General features: G+C 42.1%; 1 protein-coding gene across 11 annotated transcripts in view; it reads left to right on the top strand.

Annotated features, from left to right (window-relative positions):
* The window catches only part of shank3a (SH3 and multiple ankyrin repeat domains 3a), a 188,023-nt gene that overhangs the window by 94,157 nt on the left and 74,194 nt on the right, over window positions 1-19,672 (top strand). For all 11 annotated transcript variants that reach the window (XR_011103878.1, XR_011103881.1, XR_011103879.1 and 8 more), the window contains 4 exons: window positions 8,086-8,194; window positions 8,532-8,683; window positions 9,373-9,540; window positions 15,443-15,559. Coding sequence is in view for 7 of the 11 variants with exons in the window: in XM_068723847.1 (XP_068579948.1) it covers window positions 8,086-8,194; window positions 8,532-8,683; window positions 9,373-9,540; window positions 15,443-15,559 (546 nt within the window). In the remaining 4 variants the exon portion in view is untranslated. The remainder of the gene's footprint in view (window positions 1-8,085; window positions 8,195-8,531; window positions 8,684-9,372; window positions 9,541-15,442; window positions 15,560-19,672) is intronic.

The following is a 19,672-nucleotide window of genomic DNA, read 5'->3' as shown; positions in this document are numbered from 1 at the left end:
TGCCAAAGACTTGAAACACATATTAGTATGCTTAAACATGATGCCTCCTGCTTTTATCTTCCTCAGCAAGGGAGCTAAGTGAAAAAACTGCATGCTTCCCTTTACTTTCAGTTTTGACTGAAATCACAAGCACATATTTATACAAGATTATTAAAAAGACCCATTTCTGTGAACCATACAATACTACTGCAGTACTGCATCATCTTCACATTGCAAACTGTGCTTGTATCATTTGCCCTGCTAACTTATCTATCTACATGTATGCCATCCATTTTATCTAACATACCTTTCCTGCTCTTACTGTCAACCCTTATGACTCACCCTGGCACTACTTACCATAGCCTACTTTTATATTGCCTGTGATAGAATATGCCTCATATTCCAGATTGAAAATAAAATCCTGTCTTAAGCACTTTCTTGTCTTCATCTCATCATGCACTACTAGTCTAATGTGTGTTATTATGTATTGTGATAGTACAGGACATTCATTTAAATCCATTTTGTCACTTAATTTTCAGTTACATTTGACAGATATTTACTTTTGATAAAAAACTGAAATATATTTTAACATAGCACACAAATAAAATTAAAAAAAAAAAAAAAAACTCTTAGTATTACAAATGCATGTGTTTAGTAGTGCATTACTTACTCAGAATACTACCACTGCTTTTAACAGCTCTTTCGTGAGGTGGTAGCGAATGTAGCCGGATACTGCATTTATCTAATATGGAGTTGTGTCTCTCTAGGTTTGTGTGCCTAATTAAAATGCAATGCCCCGGCAGCAGGACTGCCTTTGTCCAAAGCATCTGGGAGACGGAGGTCAAGGCTTGCCCGCTCTCGCTCCAGCCTTTATATAAGTGACTGTCAACAAAGCACAGACAGACAGAGAATCAGGTACACTGTGTGTCAGATAAGATTGTTTGTGTTTGCTGACGTGAATACACTTAAGAAGAGGCAGTTGACTCCTTTAACATGTGACTGATTGTTAATGCCACAATTTGTATTTGGCATGATTGTATTATAATGGACACTCCCTGAATCTCTGCCCGTTCATGATGATTGTAATTTTTAATATACATTTTTATACGTACAGAATTTTCTACATTTTTTTTTGTTAACAGATAGCTTTCAGGTAAATCATTTAATCAAATTAACCACAGTAGTTTCAGTTTTGTTTCTCATCAGTGAACACTGTTGGGTCGGATTTTTCTGACTATCAGTCAGTGTCACAAGATTTTTCCACATCACTGTCCAGACAAGCTGAGTAGACAAGTCAGCAGGCATCTGAATGAACTTCACTATACAAATGTGACAGCTCAATGCTGACAGGGTAAACCTGATTAGTTAGAAGCACAAACTAGCCTTATGTGAGTCTGAAGTTGTAGCCTCAGTGAGATCAGTGACACTTTTAACAGTCTACTTTGTTGCTCACTATCAGGGATTGCACTATGAAATGGCTAGCTTCACTATGCAATGCTTTGAGTCTGAACCAAGGGCTTTGAAGCAAAATGTACATAGTGGCCGGTAGATTTACAACTGCTGGGTCCATCACGTGATGCCATTGGTCTCAAAGATACTTTTTTTACCATAGACTTACATTTGGAAAGCGACATCAGCGGATATTTTTCTGGCTAAATCAACTTCCCAGTATGAACACTGGTATAGTCCTTATTAAAATCATTATGTCTGAAAAGTTGTAAAATGCACTGATAGCAGAATCAAGAGTTATTTTCTCTCCTTTGTTTATGTAAATGAGACCGAGTTTGGACCGGGGGCTGGGAGGGGGGTTTAAAGGAAATGCCACTGGGCTTGCTCTATGAGCCCCATACTGAGGTAGATATTAAGAACAGATCCAGGTAATTTAATCTGAATTTTCAAATCTGAATTATTCTCTCCAACGCTGTATCCATTTCTCTTCATACATCCATGGTCTGAACTCTCCCTTGTGGACTGTAGACACATGAATGTATGTCGGCATAGGCCTTGATGAATATCTTTGACCGTACCCATATGCTTGTCTTCACGCTACAGAATCTGTTATGCAGCCTGCACTGACAACAGGACCCTGTTTTGATGGAGTAAAGCATTACTTCCACGTCTGCTTGAGGCCTCTGCTCTATCCCAACTGTTTAGGCTGTACTCGTATCACCCTGATATCTGACGGTCCCCAGAGCATACCCATGACCCACTACACTGGCTCCTTGTGTTTATTGCCTTAGCAGTTGTGACGCTTTAGAACATGTGTGTATTTTACGGGCCAGCTCACATTAGGTCAGTATATGATCCTCCCGAATAAGCATCATGTTGGTGAACATTTTAATTACTACTCATCCATGGCACAGTGTACTGTAGGCCAGCTGTGAAGGACCAGGGGCTATGTATCCATGTGGTAACGAGTGTAAATATAGGGCAGTGAAAGTGTCTGACACACATACATGGATAACACATGGATGCACATTAGCTACTGAACATTGAGTGTGTGTGTGTGTGTGTACACATCCTTTTATGAAGCTATGGCCGAAAAAAAAGCAGAGGAGGACGAAAACTAAGGGAGAATAGCCCCAATACAGAGTGAGTAAAAGAGGCAGGGAAGATGGCAAGGGAGGCAGGGGCAGTCGTGTTGTCTCTGTAAGTTCTGGCCTCCTACCCTGGCTTTTATCAGGTTGTGTCAGATACCCCCCCCCCCCCCCCCCCCCCTCCTTAGTGGGGGAGACAAGAGCCTCCTCAGGGTACTGAACTAAAAGAAGGAACCTTTATCATCTTTGTCCTGCTAGCTGGAATAGCAAGGTGCCAATGTTAAAAAAAAAGTATGTAGACGGGAGAATCCTTCACTGGTGTTAAGTTAAATTTTTTGGTAGGGGGTGTGTCTCAGGTTACTAAATGAACACAAAGTCAACATTGATATTAGTGGTTGGAGTGATTAATGCATTACTTTCCAGATTTCTGATTGCTTGTATTCATAATCTATTCATAAGCAGATTCTTTTTCAGATTCTTTTCTAGAAATGGCCAGCAGTCGTAGCACAAATGTTTTGTAGCCATCTGTGGAAAGAATGCACAGACAAAAATCATAATTGTATCAAAGGTAGCACAAATCAAACCCTTTAGTTGAAGATTAATTTCTAGCAGAGCAGATGAGGACACCTTGGGCAGCGCATCAAACTGAATCTGCAGGATATTTTCTTGGTTTAACAAGTCGGTAAATTGCCATAGATTCTCTGATTTGATCATTGCTGATGTTTCTTGCTCTGCTGCACTGAGATAAGACAGTATCTTTCATTTTGCCCTTCTTCTCTTCATTTCTTTGTTTGTCGTCCCACTCTTTACTTACTTCATCCAGCACAGCAGGGTTTCACCATCCTCATGACAGTAGTGTATGTACAAGGCTGCATAGACCATCAGTCAAACTTTTTCTCAATATTTATCTGTAAATCTGTGATCTCCTTGCGATTTGGTCTGTGTAATTATACTTAATGGCTCAGCCTGCAAACTGTGGGATAGCTTAGAGATAGAAGAATACACTCTGTTTTACTATCACAAGCTCAGCAAGCTCAGCCTCAAACTGATAGATCATGGCAGATGGAAGAAGGACACAAATGAAATGATATGTAACAGAAATAATCACATGACATTATAGACCAGTTTCAGGTAATAGAGGGTTTTTTAAAGTTAAAATTCTGACTAGCTTTTTCACGACCTTGGGCACATTGCAGTAGTTTTGGTAAACCATCCATTTTGCCAGTGCAAAGCTGCCATTTTCTTTTCCCCTAGTAGTATTTCTGTCAAAATATAGTACTGTCACTGTTACTTCTCCAGACCAAACACTTATTGTTTGGAATGAAGTGTGGGATTTAAGGAGCAGTTGAGGTGAGACACTGTACGAATTTAAAGATGAGCTACATGCTTGGTTTACTGTGTGACAGTGACAGATGAGTATCTAAGTAGGTAAAGAGTTTGCTGCTGTATTGGTAATCATTATTGAATGGCTACTGAAAAGAGATGGCAATTGTCTCTGCTCATTCATTGGCCAAAATAAGTATGGTGTGACTAAGACCACATCTTTCCTTCTAAAGTTAAACATGCTGTTTTATAACCGTGTTAGTAGTGATGTGACTGAGGGTCTTTTTATATCTGAAATTAATTACATCTGTAGTGTTTTAAAGACTGTAAATTTATTTATCCGAGTGTCTCTCTGAGTGCACCTCAGCTGCTGGTATGGTAATGGTCTGTTACCTTCCTCCCCCAACATGTGTACATGAGCTTGCAGGTTTAGTTATTCATGACCATATGTATACATACTGTATGCACATACGTGGTTGTGTGTTGGGCGCCACAGTGTACCACATCTGTCATTTTTATTTCTTGTTTTGTCTGATTCTGTCTCCCTGCTGGGTTGCCCTTCCTCCCTGGAGAGGATAGTGGCTGTTCTGATTTAGATTCCCAAAGTGGCATAAGGTGTGTGTGTGTGCCAGTGTATCTGATGCATTTTACCAGTGAACTATCATGTTGTCTATGGAGGTAACTACAACAGATTGCTTTACATGAAAACCAACCAAATTGTAGAGCTGTAAGAATGTCTTCATGAGTAAGGCATATCCTAGTCTGATGGAGAAGATGATGTCCACTAGCAAAGGTTCTGGGGACTTTGTTTGTTGTGGAGTACATGCTGGATCAGATTTAGCTATTAAGCTGTCTGTTTGTTATTCCCCTTAAGCTAATTGAAACTACTGTAGCAACAAAAGCAAACTTTAAGGTTTAAGGCTGGTAATAAAGAAATTGATTTGTACTTCACAAAATGAGGGGCATGTATTGCATATTCAGTGACATTCCCGAAACAAGAATTGTGCTTTTGTCTGGAAATAGTAACCTATTGTATGACTTCACCAATGCAAATACACACCCACTAACATTGAGCTCACTCACAGCTCCTCAACCGTTTCCTGTTTGTGTGATTGATTGGTGATTCTGTGTTAGTGGGTTACAACTTCCTATGTCAGTTTGCTCAGACAGGATATCATGCTGTTACAAACAGGGCTGACTGCCAGAGAAGCCTACATGCATACAACAAACGTTTGCCTCACACACCTTGTATAGCCTGTACAGAGTAATTTCTGTCCGTCATAATCTGACAAAACAATGGTGTTTGTGTGCTTGAGTGATTCATAATTTAGCTCACTAGATTTCAGGAATTTTGCTAGTGATTTTAATGTTTATTATTTAGTTTTCTATTAAATGTTGTAATGAAATATAAATACATCAAGGATGATATCATTGGTCCTATTGGTCTTTGCCCTGTTTATCATCCACCCCTCAGTTGTTGAGTATTTTTTAGTTTTTGGCTTCAGGCTACATCACCATAACTACCTTATAATAACCATAAGTCATTAAAATATTTTTTAAAAGTCAGTTTTCCTCCCTAAAAACAACAGAAAGCCACATCCAGACTATCATGAATAACCGTATGATAGCCCATAAGAGACGGTAGTCACATTCATATGTGATTGAAACTTGGCAAATCAATGAATGAAATGCAAACAGATTGGGTACTACTCATATTTTCCTACTCCTTTGAATTTTTTCCACTTTATTTTTTAATTTCCCTTGAATTTCATGAACTGTGGAGGAACATTTTACCCCACTTGCCAATCATTGCCATGTCCTGCTGCGTGTGCATTTCAAAGCTTAGATGATAAATGAAATCTACAGTTAAGGGATTGCTACTAAAAGTAATAGGTAATCAGTGCACAGATGGTTTAAATATAATGATCCACACTCCTCTCTCTGTACTAGCTGAAGGCGTTTACGCAATATTTTTTTCAAACTGGGGGACATGACAGAGTGTTTTTGACTAGGTCAGGAATAAAGAGAATTGCAGTTTCTAAAGGAGGAGTCATAAAAGACATGCAGAGATTCAAGCTTGGATTATTTTTGAATATTGCCAAAGGGTAACATTGGCCAAATTTGGACATTTTTGAGCTTGAAATATAAACTGTAAATTTGCCTTATCTATTTTTTTAAAAACTAAGATTGATAGGGTTGGAATTTAAGTAAATGTAGTTAATTTATATTTAATTGTTATTCAGGATTATATTGAAATTTGTATGAATTGACTTTTGATTAAGATTTTAGTAGAAATATTTTTCAGTTTCATGGCAAATTATTGGTCTTGCAAAACAACAAGCTAATTGTATCTTGTCACTCCACCTGTCTGCACAGGGCTTTATTGGACCGTCATCCTTTTATTTGTTTTCTTTCTGATTTGTCAGTATGTCATGGTAACTTGAAAAGTCTTTCCATGTGTGTGCATTTATATGTGTGTGTTACAGAGAGAGAAAGCTTTAGCGGAACTGAGAAAATATGAAGAGTTTATTGAAACCCTTGTCAAAGCAGATAAATCATTACAAATGCTTATTATCAGCCCTCTATTCAACAAGCAATAAAACACACATCAGAGCCAGCTGATCACTGGCAAATCATCACCGAGTCTCTTCAAGGCAGTATCCGAGGCATTGTGAAGGACACACACACACACACACACACACACACACACACACACACACACACACACACACACACATACACACATACACACTCACAAACACAACCTCAATGCTCTTCCCACTCATGTGTACATTGGCTGCCAGAGCTGTCTTTGTATCCTATCACCATAACAACTGCCTCACAGAGCATCTAAAAAAAAATAAAAAAGCCAAAGTGAATTTCTCTCACTCAGTTTGACTTGGAGATAGTGAGAGTAGCAGTCGGCAGCTCCACGCAGCATGTCAGTGTGGTGTGCATGAGCAAGAAGGCAAGCTTGTAGAGGCAAGCGGGCTGCAGATGACTTGGTGGAAAGGGAGTGTGTGATGTGAAATTCGGAAGGTGCAGAGTGTGACTTTTAAAGAACGAGGGATATGCAGTATATGATGCCACACATGGTGAGTGTAAAAGGCTGCTGAGTTCTATTCGCATTCTTGCATGTGAGTGTACATGTTTGTATGTGTTTAAGTTTGTTATATGAAATGCCTTGTGCTAAGTAATTCAGCTGTGTAAAATGTAATATGTGTATCTGTGTGTGTGTGTGTGTGTGTGTGTGTGTGTGTGTGTGTGTGTGTGTGTGTGTGTGTGTGTGTGTGTGTGTGTGTCCGGAGGGTTTTGCACATGTGGATGTTACGTAATAACTGAGGCTAAGTAACAGAGAATTTGATAGTAATGAAAGTTTTCTGTGAAGCTCATTTGGTATTGCAGATATTGTCTCTGTAATTACATCCTCAAGATTCATATTCGGCTATCGTCCTTGTCCTCATTGATATTTTATATACAGTATTAAACTATATTGTAGTAGACTAGTTTTAATAATTGCTATTTTACTTCGTCTTTTTTTAAGTATAGCACATAGTCATTAGATACTTTCTGCGCTATAATATTATGTCTCAGATATTCCAAGATAGATTGTTGTCCTGATTCTTCAGGCTATAGTAATCTATTATGAAATGCTAGTGCTGGTACCTTGTTCATAGCTTCATTTTTCACTCTATACTCTACAGGCTTACACCTATCAGCAGAGGTGATGAATATTTTTAATCAGAGAAATCAGAGGAAATTTAGTGTTTTTGTGTGTGTACAGTATGAGTGTATTAGGATTCCGGTGGGTTTGTGCATGTGTCTTTGCCTGTTTTAGAACTATGGTTTAAACATCAATGTTAGATTCAGTGATGCAATAGCATTGCTCTCAGGCACTGTACAATATCATAACTCAAAATGTGATGTTAACCTTAAAATCTCATTTTCTTATAATATCCAAAGGAAAGGTCTTCATTTCCGCATTACTTTACAGCCCTTTCCTTGTCTTTTTTGGTCTATCCTATTATAGCTTATATATCTACTGCACATGGCCCATTTGCTTGGCATGACAGAACAGAAATAAAACCTTCAAACACAGACGGAGAGAGCAGCGACTTTAGCTTTCATCTCTGAACTGCATTATTAAACATCCCCATCCACATGAGTCTGACATCAACCAATCACAGCTGTCTTTTCCTCCACTTCTCCCCTACCCCCTCCCTGCTCCCTTGTCTCCCTCCATTAGGCAAACCTGAAGAAGTTTATGGAGTATGTGCAGCAGAGGAACATTGAAAAGGTCTCAAGGTTTCTGGAAAAAGGCCTGGACCCCAACTTCCATGATCCAGACACTGGAGGTGAGGAAGTCTGTACTCTCTCCCTCTTTCTGGATTAATTTCCCTGTTTGGTGACCTGTCATCTGACAGAAGAGCTGTGAAGCAGGGTGTGTGTGTGTGAGGGGGGGGACCAACAGAAAGCAGTCACTTAGGCAATCACAGCAGTCAAGGCGGTTATCCAAATGCAGAGTCACTGAAAATGTAATGCCACAGTTTTGATAACTGTAGTGGGCTATTTTGTCATCAAATATTGACATATCCAATTGTTGGAAGTTCATATACTAAGAAGAATGCACAACAATGTCTCTGAAAATATGATTTTTTATATTGTTTGCTTGCTCATCCTTAAATTTTACAGAATGCCCTCTAACACTGGCAGCACAGCTGGAGGGATGTGCAGATCTCATCAAGGTGCTAAAGAGTGGAGGTGCGCATCTGGACTTCAGAACAAAAGATGGCATTACTGCCCTGCACAAGGCCGTGCGCAGCAAGAACCATACAGCACTTATAGTGAGTGTAACACACACACAATTGTTGCAGAAAGCTGACTCATCTCTTTTATTTCTTTTGCTACACCAAATGCTTGCTTGCAAACGGAGAGCTTGCAGGTAGGCCATCTCTGGCAGAGGGGGCTTGAGTAATTCAGTACAGAGGGTGCTTGAACAATTACTATATATGTGAGGATTAACATGCCCTCTTTGAATGGGTTGGCGTATTCATTGAATGGCCTTGTATGTGTCTGGTTTGAGGAGGCTTGTAACCTAAATGAAAGGATTTACATGAGTCATATAATTGATTTCCTGTTGAGCCAGAACTGTTGAAAATGGAATTGGTTATTTCCGCTCTGTCTATGCCGTTATCCAAATATTCAGTGTCACTGGGCCGTGTAATATACATAAGCTGTTGCTGCTGTTGGTATAGTATGTCTTCAAAAGGTCATGCTTATTTCTCCAAATAAAATTAATAAATAGTTTATTTCTAATTATTGTATACATGTCCTACAGCACAAGAATGCTTCTAATCACTGACTGGTCGATTACTTTGCTGAGATTTTTTCTTGAGATAGCATTTACGTAGTATTAATAACATATATATATATATATATATATACTGGGCTTATTGACCTTCACATTGTGACTCGGGACTGTATGAAGTAATTAAAGCATTATTCCCCCCTATCCTTCGTCATATCCCACTAGACGCTGTTGGACTTGGGTGCATCGCCTGACTATAAAGACAGTAGGGGGTTGACTCCTCTCTACCACAGCTCGATGGTAGGAGGAGACCCCTACTGCTGTGAGCTGCTGCTGCATGATCATGCACAGGTTAGCTGTGTGGATGAGAATGGCTGGCAGGAGATACACCAGGTAATACACACACACACACACACACACACACACACACACACACAGAAAGAATAGTGATGGGTTGTGTGCAGAATACAAATGTAGGTGCAGGGTAAGAGGTGTTGTCTGGTTTTCAGAGTTTCATTGAATTGATTTTTGAGTTTCCCTCAGTTTGAGAATTTATTTTGTGGTGGTTGGGGGGGGGGGGCTCCAGCTTGGGAAGGAAGTCTTTTTTTCCCTTTATAAGGGATTGGACATTTACCACTTTGGCAGTCTTTTCAATCAATTTGCACTTTCAACTGCATTTCCAAGTGGAGATACATACAAATACAAACATTTGTAAATGTGGGTTGAGTGCTCAAATAAATTTGAAATCTACAAAACCGTTACTTATTCAGTACTGTTCATTTTGCGACCACCAACACATATACATGTACTATACACACACCCACACATATTGAATGCTCATTTACTCAGAAATATGCAGTGCACCAGCACAAATATTGAAGACTACTAAAATATCATATCAATATACTTATGTGTTTCTATACTTTGTGAAGTAGAGGCCTCCAGTAATATGGAGTTACTGGGACACAGTTACTCATTCTAATGTTGCTGCAGCTGTATCTAAACCAGTGCCTGGCAGTGCAAATAGTGGTGTCCATCTGTGTTAAGTGTAGAAATAAGTCCTTGACCTACGAAGAACAAACGCGGCATAATGTGTGCATTTTACACTCATACCGCCTCAAGGCATGCCCTGCTCTGTAAACATAATGGAGGCTAGAGCCTACATGCTGTTTTTGTTTGTGTCAGGTCTTTTTAGCTTTTTAGCTATCTGTGTAGTGACAGACAAACACTGGAGGTCTGAAGGTTCTTGTGCTTTAAATGGAATCAAACAGAAAGCTGTGGGACTCATCACCTCTGTTGCTCACACTGAATATCAATAAGTGCAGAGATGTTGAATGGCAACATTTTACTCTTGTGAAAATTGGGGAATCAAACTTCTTCTATAGGAAAAAAATGTATCATCAACATTGTAATCACAGGAGATAACGCCACACTATTTTTATAAATAAATAAAAATAATGACTAATTTGAGGTAAGTATATAAACCTAATTGCAAAAAGGCAGAATATCAGTCATTATTATCCTGTTTCATGCACCAACCTCTGCTTACTCGCATATTCACCAAAAACATTCCCTCTTTATGTTTGTCACAATATACTGCTGCCATAATAACGCATCATTGGCAGCTATACTATCAATAATATAACCACAAAGTGGTCCTCTAATACCACCACTGACACTGCAAAATTTGTTGTGGGTTTATCTACCGATTTCTGACAGCAGGACTTGAAGCTCTGCGGTATGAGAATATTCTTTTTGCCTTTTGTGTGACATTTTTTGTGAATCAAACTTGCCCTCACACAGAATGGAGCAGGTAGCCTTATATGAGAATTGAAGGGGTGTTGATGATGCCAATGCTAAAATGATCTGAATGTGCACATCCTCATGAACAGGTGAAATTCGTCTGAAAGGAGCAATCACTTAAGATTTGTGCACTTAAAATAGTTTTGTGAAACCGACGTGGAGCAGAGAATTTCTGTAAAGAAAATACGAAAATGTTCTTGCATGACGCCCAGTGATGTCTTGTCTATGGGCTTCTAAACCATTTCTGTCCTCCATTCTGCTGGAGTGTGTTCAGGTACTATCATGGGAGCGATGCAGAGAAGCGTTTGTTTGTTGATAAGGGTTCCTTTCTAGTTTACAGATACAGTAAGGGTTTAAAGTGGAAGGATATATGGTATTTCAATGCTGTATCAAATCGTGTTTTTTGTGTTTGTAAAAGTATTCAAGATACTGTACAATAAATCCAAACACCCCTCAGCCCTACACATTTCTCCCCATTTTATTTCTTTCACCTCCTTCCTCTCGTCTCCCCCTTTTTCTATGTCCTTTCTAGCATTAGTATTCTAGAGGTATATATCGTGTACAATAGGATACACTCCTGAAGGTCTGATAACCAACAACAATCCCAGCATCATTTGTGTGCTGTCTCACTGCTGTCACACACTCTTAGCGAGACAGAACATAGGAGGGAGAGAACAATTGCTGGGAAGAGTTGGTGTGCTTCTTTCAATGACACAGGACAAAACCCCGGAGTAGAAGGGAAAGAAGAGAGAGGAGATGGATAGAGATTAGATGAAAAGTTTATTGCTCCGAGTTATGTGAAACGAAGTAGCAGAAAAAAGGCATAACTCTTGTCAGAATAATTTTAACTCAAAAATTTGGCCTCAGGTGATACAAACAAGTTCCTCTCTTCCTTTTAGAGACTGTTAAAAGCATGTGTGAGGAGAATTAGCCCAAGGGAAAATAAAGGAAAAATATTCAATAGTTTTAACATTTCTGAGGTGTTCATGTCTTAGTTGTTACAATTTCTGCATAGCTCATCTGTAGAAACATGTATTTGGGCTGCCTTTTATATTTGAGAATATTCAAGCTATTCCACTATAATCACTGCTCCAACTATATTTTGTGGCAAAATAAAGAGGTACTCCTCTCCATCCTGTGGGCTCACCACCTGCGGGAGGAACCGCTGGGGTCGGGTGTGCTGCACTATGGGTGGCAGTGAAGGCCAGGGACCTTGACGGACCAGACCTGGGCGGCAAAGGCTGGCTCTGGGGACGTGGAAAGTCACCTCTCTGTGGGGGAAGGAGCCGGAGCTTGTGCGGGAGGTGGAGCACTACCAGTTGGATCTGGTGGGGCTTACCTCTACGCACTGCATCGGTTCTGGAACCGTACTCCTGGATAGGGGTTGGACTCTTTTCTTCTCTGGAGTTGCCCAGGGTGTGAGGCGCCAGGCGGGTGTGGGGATACTCACAAATCCCCGGCTGAGTGCCGCTGCGTCGGAGTTTACCCCGGTGGATGAGAGGGTCGCCTCCCTACGCCTGCGGGTTATGGGGGGGAAAACTCTGACTGTTGTCTGTGCATATGCACCGAACAACAGTTCAGAGTATTCGGCCTTCTTAGAGACCCTGACTGGAGTCCTGTATGGGGCTCCAGTGGAGGACTCCATAGTTCTACTGGGGGATTTCAACGCGCACGTGGGCAATGATGGGGATACCTGGAGAGGCGTGATTGGGAGGAACGGCCTCCCTGATCTAAATCCGAGCGGTCGTTTGTTGTTGGACTTCTGTGCTAGTCATGGATTGTCCATAACGAACACCATGTTCGAGCATAAGGATGTTCATAAGTGTACGTGGTACCAGAGCACCCTAGGCCGAAGGTCGATGATCGATTTTGTTATCGTATCATCGGATCTGAGGCCGTATGTTTTGGACACTCAGGTGAAGAGAGGGGCGGAGCTGTCAACTGATCACCATCTGGTTGTGAGTTGGGTCAGAGGGTGGGGGAAAACTCTGGACAGACCTGGTGAGCCCAGATGGGTAGTGCGGGCAAACTGGGAACTTCTGGCCCCTGTCCGGGAGATCTTCAACTCACACCTCCGGCGGAGCTTTTCTAGCATCCCTGTGGAGGTTGGGGGCATCGAACAGGAATGGACGATGTTCAAAGCTTCTATTGCCAAAGCTACGGCGGTGAGCTGTGGTCTCAAGGTCTTAGGTGCCTCAAGGGGCGGTAACTCTCGAACACCGTGGTGGACACCGGTGGTCAGGGAAGCCGTCCGACTGAAGAAAGAGGCCTTCCGGGATATGTTATCCCGGAGGACTCCTGAGGCAGTTGCAAGGTACCGACAGACCCGAAGGGCTACAGCCGCTGCCGTGAAGGAGGCAAAGCAGCGGGTGTGGGAGGAGTTCGGAGTAGCCATGGAGAAGGACTTTCGGTTGGCACCAAGGTGTTTCTGGAAAACCATCCAGAACCTCAGGAGGGGGAAACGGGGAAACATCCAAGCTGTATACAGTAAGGATGGGACTCTGTTGACTTCAACTGAGGGGGTAATCGGGCGGTGGAAGGAGCACTTTGAGGAACTCCTGAATCTGACTAATACTAATATCTCCCTCTATTGTAGAGGCAGAGCTGGAGGCTGATGGGGGAGCATCATCAATTTCCCTGGTGGAAGTCACTGAGGTAGTCAAACAACTCCACAGTGGCAAACTCCCAGGGATTGATGAGATCCGTCCAGAAATGCTGAAGGCACTGGGTGTGGAGGGGCTGTCTTGGATGAAACGTCTCTTCAACATTGTGTGGAGGTCTGGGACGGTGCCTTTGGAGTGGCAGACCGGGGTGGTGGTTCCCCTTTTCAAAAAGGGGGACCAGAGGGTGTGTGCCAATTACCGCAGTATCACACTACTCAGCCTCCCTGGTAAAGTCTACTCCAAGGTGCTGGAAAGGAGGGGTCGGCCGATAGTCGAACCTCGGATTGAAGAGGAACAATGCGGATTCCGTCCTGGCCATGGAACAACGGACCAGCTCTTCACTCTCGCAAGGATCCTGGAGGGGGCTTGGGAATACACCCATCCGGTCTACATGTGTTTTGTGGACCTGGAGAAGGCGTATGACCGGGTCCCCCGGGAGATACTGTGGGAAGTGCTGCGGGAGTATGGGGTGAGGGGGCCACTTCTGGGGGCCATCTAATCCCTGTACGCCCAAAGCGAGAGCTGTGTCCGGGTCCTCGGCAGTAAGTCGCAGGGCTGCGCTTTGTCACCAATCCTGTTTGTGGTATTCATGGACAGGATATCGAGGCATAGTCGTGGGGAGGAGTGTTTACAGTTCGGTGGGCTGAGGATTGCATCGCTGCTGTTTGCAGATGATGTGGTCCTGATGTCTTCATCGGGCTGTGACCTCCAGCACTCACTGGATCGGTTCGCAGCCGAGTGTGAAGCGGTTGGGATGAGGATCAGCACCTCTAAATCTGAGGCCATGGTTCTCAGCAGGAAACCGGTGAATTGCCCACTCCGGGTAGGGAATGAGTCCTTACCCCAAGTGAAGGAGTTCAAGTACCTTGGGGTCTTGTTCGCGAGTGAGGGAACAATGGAACGTGAGATTGGCCGAAGAATCGGAGCAGCTGGGGCGGTATTGCAGTCGCTCTACCGCACCGTTGTGACGAAAAGAGAGCTGAGCCGCAAGGCAAAGGGCAATCTTTGTTCCTACCCTCACCTATGGTCATGTGGACTGGGTCATGACTGAAAGAATTAGATCGCGGGTACAAGCGGCCAAAATGGGTTTCCTCAGGAGGGTGGCTGGCATCTCCCTTAGAGATAGGGTGAGAAGTTCGGTCATCCGTGAGGGACTCGGAGTAGAGTCGCTGCTCCTTAGCATGGAAAGGAGCCAGTTGAGGTGGTTCGGGCATCTGGTAAGGATGCCACCTGGGCGCCTCCTTAGGGAGGTGTTCCAGGCACGACCAGCTGGGAGGAGACCCCGAGGGAGGCCCAGGACCAGGTGGAGGGACTATATCTCCAAACTGGCCTGGGAGCGCCTCAGGATCCCCCAGTCAGAGCTGGCTGATGTGGCCCGGGAAAGGGAAGTTTGGGGTCCCCTGCTGGAGCTGTTGCCCCCGCGACCCGATCCCGGATAAGCGGTTGAGGATGAGATGAGATGAGATAAAGAGGTACATTGGGCTATATTAAAAAAAGGAAAAAGACTGGTATTGGCCAAACAGGCAGCCAATCTCTCAATTGTTTATGTAGCACCAGTTTTCACCTTTTCTTCATCATGACTGACCACCTCACAAAACACAATGTACTATTGACTCATTTTGCTAAGTTGCACATTCCTTTTACATTCCTGGTTAAATTCCAGTGCGGGGCCTTTGTCACACCTCGATACAAAAAATATGACTATAAAATGTGCCATTCTGCTCATGTATATGTTTTCAGAGATAATGTATGATGGCTCCCTTTTGACTTTGTAAGTAAACTAGGATTTGTTTAGTAAATAAAGTAAATGTGTGATTATGTCCTTTCAGGCATGCCGCTATGGCCATGTGCAGCACCTGGAACACCTGCTGTTCTACGGAGCTGACATGAGCGCCCAGAATGCATCTGGAAACACTGCACTGCATGTGTGTGCTCTCTACAACCAGGTACCAGTTATTAAAATAAATATGCTTGTGTGCTTGAGAAGTGGAGTTTTCTGTGGAATTACATTCATATTGGTTAGATGTGCAATACACGATTTACATCCAATACCAATGTTCAGTGTCAATGCAAGAGAAAGTGTCATACTTACATAGCATGGCGAAATGGCTGTTTGATTCGTTTACCTTAGTGGCCAGGGCTCAAATTCCATCTGAAAGTCTTTCCCTCAACTTACCCAAGAGGGCTTAGTAGCCTGAACTTACTTACTTACTTGTGCTTATCGCTCCTTTCCATGGATCATAGGCTGTTGACCACCAGGTCTAGAGTCTCCTGTCCTGGGATTTCCTTTACAGCTGTTTCCATGTCAGGCCGCTCTGCTTGATTTCAGTCTCGAGGTCCCTTCGCCAGGTGATCTTGGGCCAGCCTCTTTTTGTTGTGCCCTTGGGGTTCCATCTGGTGATGCTGGCATTGTTGCCATTGATACTGATGGTATCTGGATCCACCTCAAGCAGCTGTTGATGAATGTTTGCACTGTCGTCAATGTGATCTTGGTTGTCCACCATGTCTCTGATCCATAGAGTAGTAGTAGTGTAGTTGTGGCTAAACTTAACCATACCTCAGCCATACTGTATTCGCCATGCATAGACCTTGTTTGACGAGTTTGTTTGGTGAGTAGTTTGGTGTTTGTATCTGTGAATTGTAGCATCTGTGTGTGAGCATTATGTGCTTTTGTAAGTGTACATGCACACTTGTGTGTACTTGAGTGGCATTCTGAAGCAGAGGTATCCTTTACCTGGTCATTATTTGTATTTGTTGCCTGTTATGATAATGGACTGAAAGGGGAGATTGAAGAGAAGTGGTCCAAGTGGGAGTGTGGCACCAAAGATCAGAGATATTTCTATCATGTGGGTTTTCATCATAGATTAATGCACTCTGTCTGCTGCAATTTGGATGAAAGCAGCAAACAGTATTTTGTTGTAGTTTATAATTTTTTAATGCTTTGTATTTGATATGGCCCTGATACCTTAGGGAGTGTCAGTGCCAGGCTGGGACTGTGTGCAGTTGTACAGTTATTATTAAGATGTCCTCATAAGGATCAATGATTAGCTTTGATTCTTTGTATTACAATGACTACATCAAGCTTTCATTCTTTAGTACACACTGAGGACCTTGGTCTATATTTTTAAGGCTGAAAAAGTTTTTAGCAAATGTCCTCATGAATATGCACAATATATCCATACATGAATAAATAAAAAAAGGAAAAAATTGTGTGCATTAACAACCAACTGGTGCTCTGGGGAATATTTATGCCAGCAGAAAGGTGTTATTTGGCACTGACACATAATAAAATAGAGCGCCCATGTTCATGGTAATGAATATCACCCAGTGCAACAATAATGTGTTTTTAATAGTTGTAAGACAAAAATAAATGTCTATAGCACAGAGGATGGTGATATATCAGGCTCTGGCTACACAGGCAATCATTTTTTTCAATAGGCTAAATTAATTTTCATTTTGGTCTCTTCGTAGGATTTGTTGGAAATAAGAAAAATATAGAACATTTCCAGCCTTATTCTTTTAGTCATTCTCTATAATTTCCACAAAAATCAGCATCACATTGATACCTCCGAGAGAAATTGTTTGTGCATATGCCAACCTTTTCAGTCCCCAAGTGAGGCAATTTGCACTGCCTGAGATGATGGTTGGGGTGGTGGTATTTGTATTGCACTCCACAGTATGTGAAATACTGGAAAACTTAAATGGTTGTTGCAGCTTATAAAGTAATAATATTGTAGCAACCCTTGGTAAGGAAAGCTACGAGACGTTACCGTACGTATTGTACGTACTTATCTTTTATTAGAGGACAGTACACAGGCTACTGTGGGCCGTAGCCTACGCCAAACAACAGTCAACACCGTTAAACGTGCACAACCTGCTTAACAATCTGCTCCCGCTTATAGACTGCTTCTCCACCGGCTAGCAGCACAAAGAACAACATCCACCCACACTCTCTCTGCCAATCCCAGGTACGCTCATGTGTGCCACCCACCCCCATTAGGTAGCTAGGATGATTGACAGGTTTTACAGCTTCACAGGGCATGAGACCTTCACTGACCTCTGTAAATCCACTAACCAATCTTATCTAGAACTTCTTGTAAACACAATAACGCTTATAACATAACAGGTTAACATTACATGTCACTCAGTCCGTTACAATATATTTTAGGGTCCTTGATGGCAGGAATGAAACAATGTGTATTTTAAAATATGAATGACTGTGTTCTGTCTCTATCCGGATAGTTGCATGAGGACAATGGGAAATAGGAGCAGTGGAAACCAGCATACTCCTGGGAAAATGATTAGTGTTGTCCTGGTTGGTTAGAGGCTACATGAGAAACATGTAACTGGGCGTTCTGGAAGAGGTTTTTTCTTCTCCTTCATCGGAAAAAGAGAGTAGTGCTCAGTTCATGAACATTAAATGAGCACTTTACTAAGACTTCATTAACAAGTGAAAAATGTGTGTGTGTGTGTGTGTGTGTGTGTGTGTGTGTGTGTGTGTGTGTGTGTGTGTGTGTGTGTGTATGTTTGCATGTTGTAATTGGAACTATGTATTCCAGTCATGAGGAATGAGCTGTTTCAACTGGACTGGAACAACATAGTCTCATGAGAGTGAGAGAGACAGAGTGTGTGTGTGTGTGTGTGTGTGTGTGTGTGTGTGTGTGTGTGTGTGTGTGTGTGTGTGTGTGTGTGTGTGTGTGTGTATTTCACCATTGGTTTTGGAAGCGCAGCATCAAAACTTAACACATGCTGTTCGTAACACATCCACGTGACTAAAGGCATTACATGTTAAAACACTTCTCAGTGAAGGGAGGGCCAGGGGTTGTTGTATGTGTGTGGAGCAGGAGTGGATATAATAAAAGAGAGAATGGGTACATTTTATTTAATTTACAGTTACTTGTACAACTTCTTGTAAGTTTACAGTCTAGTAATGGATATGCTCCCAGCTCTTGTGTGCTTCCACCGCTAAGGATGACTGTTCGGACGCCACGTTGAGCTGTTCAATCACAGAAACGATTTCTCTCAGCATGGTTCAAACCAACACGACACAGGCTTGGATGCTTATGTACCATTACAGAAAGAAAAAGGCTCTCTTTTATTTTCTCACAAAATAATCAAAAAGAACCGATAAGGAACCTAACCGATTAGCAGTATTGATAATAGTACTATTATCTATAACATCCTAATGATACTCATCCCTACCGAGGAAACCTAGTAGTTCGGTGGCGAAGATCAATATATCCATGTGGAGAGAGAAAAGAGAGGGAGTCAGAAAGAGGTTCAGAAGGTGAGAGAGAGTGGATGAATGGCAAGATAACATAATCGCCAGCAACAGTGTAAGCCTGATCAATGCTCTCGTTGCGGGGGTCTGGCTGGCCATTAACGTTTACTGACTGGGCTTTTAGCTTGGCACAAGTGATCAGCAGCAGTGAATGAAGGCATGGTAGGGGTTTTTTACCTGGCAGACAGATCCATGGGAGCTGGTTGGATAAACGATTGAGAAAGGACACAGTAGGTACTATAATAGCAACTGGGAACAACACTGATGAGTGAAATTAAAGAGAGGTTGTGCAAGACACATACAGAACTCTTCAAACCAGTCAAATTATTTAAATCTTGGGGCAACTCTTTAATAAATTGTATAGAGGAAGTATCACTGTATTTTATGCTACAGTACTTGTATTATGCTGTTGTTGTGTACAATAATGAGGAATATTTCAGCCTGAAATCGTGCTTCTTATGTGCATTAGATGTTATTCTAATGCACATAAGATTGTCACAATCCAATGTAAAAACAAGCTTTACTTTCAGTGGAGGATGCCAAATCTGCTTCAAATCTAATGAGAGAAGAATCCTCAACTGTATAAACATGGCTGTGAGAGGTACCATCTGTCACACTCTTTACACATGACTGACCCACGTCATTACTGTAAAGTACTTGACTTAGCTCACTGTGTATTCCTGTGTAGAAAATGTAATCACATCTAGCAAACCATGGTGAGGACTACTGGAAAGGTTTTCTTAATGAATTCCTATAGGAAGCTTTGGAGAGAAGAGCA

This window comes from Cebidichthys violaceus, unplaced genomic scaffold (assembly GCF_023349555.1).
Source record: "Cebidichthys violaceus isolate CVI_PGR_0920_01 unplaced genomic scaffold, fCebVio1.0.p SCAF_3, whole genome shotgun sequence".
Taxonomy (NCBI): domain Eukaryota; kingdom Metazoa; phylum Chordata; class Actinopteri; order Perciformes; family Stichaeidae; genus Cebidichthys; species Cebidichthys violaceus.
Note: the sequence above shows the minus strand (reverse complement) of the source record. Positions and strands in the feature narration are given on the sequence as shown.